General features: G+C 40.9%; 1 protein-coding gene across 1 annotated transcript in view; it reads left to right on the plus strand.

Moving 5' to 3' along the window:
- The window catches only part of LOC119592421 (MAM and LDL-receptor class A domain-containing protein 1-like), a gene marked incomplete at its 5' end in the record, with an annotated part of 4,329 nt that overhangs the window by 1,447 nt on the left and 688 nt on the right, over positions 1-2,194 (plus strand). Inside the window, 5 exon segments of the mRNA XM_037941243.1 lie at positions 73-217; positions 623-848; positions 1,135-1,269; positions 1,487-1,672; positions 1,957-2,191. Of these exon segments, the coding sequence (XP_037797171.1) occupies positions 73-217; positions 623-848; positions 1,135-1,269; positions 1,487-1,672; positions 1,957-2,191 (927 nt within the window).

Below are 2,194 nucleotides of genomic sequence, written 5' to 3' on the forward strand. Positions count from 1 at the left end.
CATATTTCAAAGACCTCATTAACCAATCCACAATACAATGTTTCGTAACCCCGTTTCTCGTATCTAACGCAGTGCTGGGAAGGACGTGGGAGAACTGGGTGTCCGTCTGCTGCTGAACGAAGACACTCTGTCAGACCGGCTTTGGGAGCACAAATACAACGGGCGAGATGGATGGCAGTACGGAGAGACTACGGTCAAGGATGAAAAGAACTTTAGGGTAAGTTCACTGTGTTTAATAAAGGAATGTATGGTTGTTGATTTAAAGTGAAGTTGTCATAGAAGTTTATAGAGAAAGGGTATGTAATACCTGCAATAATGCTTATTGTCATGTTCATAAGTATTATGGAAGTGAGGTAGTTTGATATAAAAATGATTTACATACTATTATTTATTCCAAAGTTGCATCTTGGTTTAACATTTCGGTTTATTTTTCATGCTTAAAGTATATCATAAGTTTAATTCCAGCACAAAATTGTTTAGAAATTGACAAAAAAAAAGTTGAATAAAACTGATAAGAAAAGCAGCATTTTCAGAAAAGGATTAATAGTAAACAAGAACGTCAGTCATAATATATAAAACTCTCAACATCTGACATCAAACGCACACACCTATATCCCTACAGGTTATACTGGAAGGCCTGAGACTACCTGGCACAGCAGGACATATGGCCTGGGACGACCTGAGCGTAGTGAGAGGACCCTGTAAACCACCAGGAACCTGTGACTTCGAATCCGGACTGTGTGGATGGGTGGATGTCCCGGACTCGCAGGGGAACAGCTGGGAGTGGCTGAAGGCAGAGGAAGCCAGCGACGGCGTTTTAGCTGACCACACGACCAACAGCGGAGAAGGTAGTGTTTTTATTCGCTGGTTGAAAGGGACCTGATGTTGGGGACTGTGTGTGTTTCCCCTTTTTGAACGGAATGGATGTTTTGCTCTTGTTATAGTTATAAAAAACAACTTTGGATTTACTGTAAGTCATTTCCATATATGAGAGATAATGGACTACTGGTCATATTTATTATTGTATCGCAACAGAATTGTCTTTCTTATAATCTAAATAACAGGAGTGCATATACTAGTGACTGATAACTATGTATTCTTTTGTTAAAGCTCAACTTTCATCTTTTATTCCAGGCCACTATATATCCTTTGACTTGGAGCGATGTGCTTTTGGCTCCACCTGTTCTGCCGAACTTGTAAGCAACGACATTACCCCGACCGACAGCACCTACTGCTTCTCTCTCTTCATGAACAGTCTCCAGAGTAATAGTAAGTTGGTGTATGCTCAGTGCTGAGACTTGTTCTGTTGTGCATTTCTGGATTAATCAATAATCATATTATTAGGACTAAAGTTAACAGATAATCCAGTTATATGGAGCAAGGAAATGCTAATGACACGCCATTTCCTGAAGTTATAGACGACCATTATGAATACAGAAATATAAACAACACATATCTCAATTTGTTATTGTTTTTTTACTTGTAGGTGACACAAATGTTGTCAACGTAGAGATCGTCAATGTGGAAAGAAACACATCCCGAGTGGCAATGACGTTATATAATCCATTTAACTACGTCTGGAACAACTTCAAAGTCTCACTGAACAGTATCGACTACTTGTTCCACCTGCGCGTGAAGGTTAAGATGCTTCAGGATTTCCTTAATGGCCAAGGTAAGATGACTAAACAGAAGTAACGTAAATGGATCTCTAAGTATTTGGATCGTAAGGAACAAATTGACATCAGCTTCCAGAAGAACTTTAAATGAAGGTTGTTGTTTCCAAGAATTTAATGTGTAGAATATACAGCCACGTTGATTCAAGATACTCTTTAATGTGGCAATTTCACGGGAAAGAAAACATAATCCCCAATAAGACAAGCGATTATTTGACGGTCTAAAAAAACAGGTCGTATGATATCTCAAACCTATTACTGCAATGTACAAATTTCCCAACAGCATACAACGCCCTGGACGACCTGCTCTTAGAAACAGGCAGCTGCCAATGGACAGGCCCCACGACACCTGTACCTATCACTACACCTGCACCGGAAACGAAACTCACCTGTGACTTCGAGAACTCCAACCCCTGTGACTGGACGCAGGACCTGACTGATGGAGGGGACTGGGTTCTCACCTCAGGGGAGCATCTCAATTCCGATCAGGGGCCTCTCGTCGACCATACGACGCACCTGTC

This window comes from Penaeus monodon, chromosome 30, assembly GCF_015228065.2.
Source record: "Penaeus monodon isolate SGIC_2016 chromosome 30, NSTDA_Pmon_1, whole genome shotgun sequence".
Taxonomy (NCBI): domain Eukaryota; kingdom Metazoa; phylum Arthropoda; class Malacostraca; order Decapoda; family Penaeidae; genus Penaeus; species Penaeus monodon.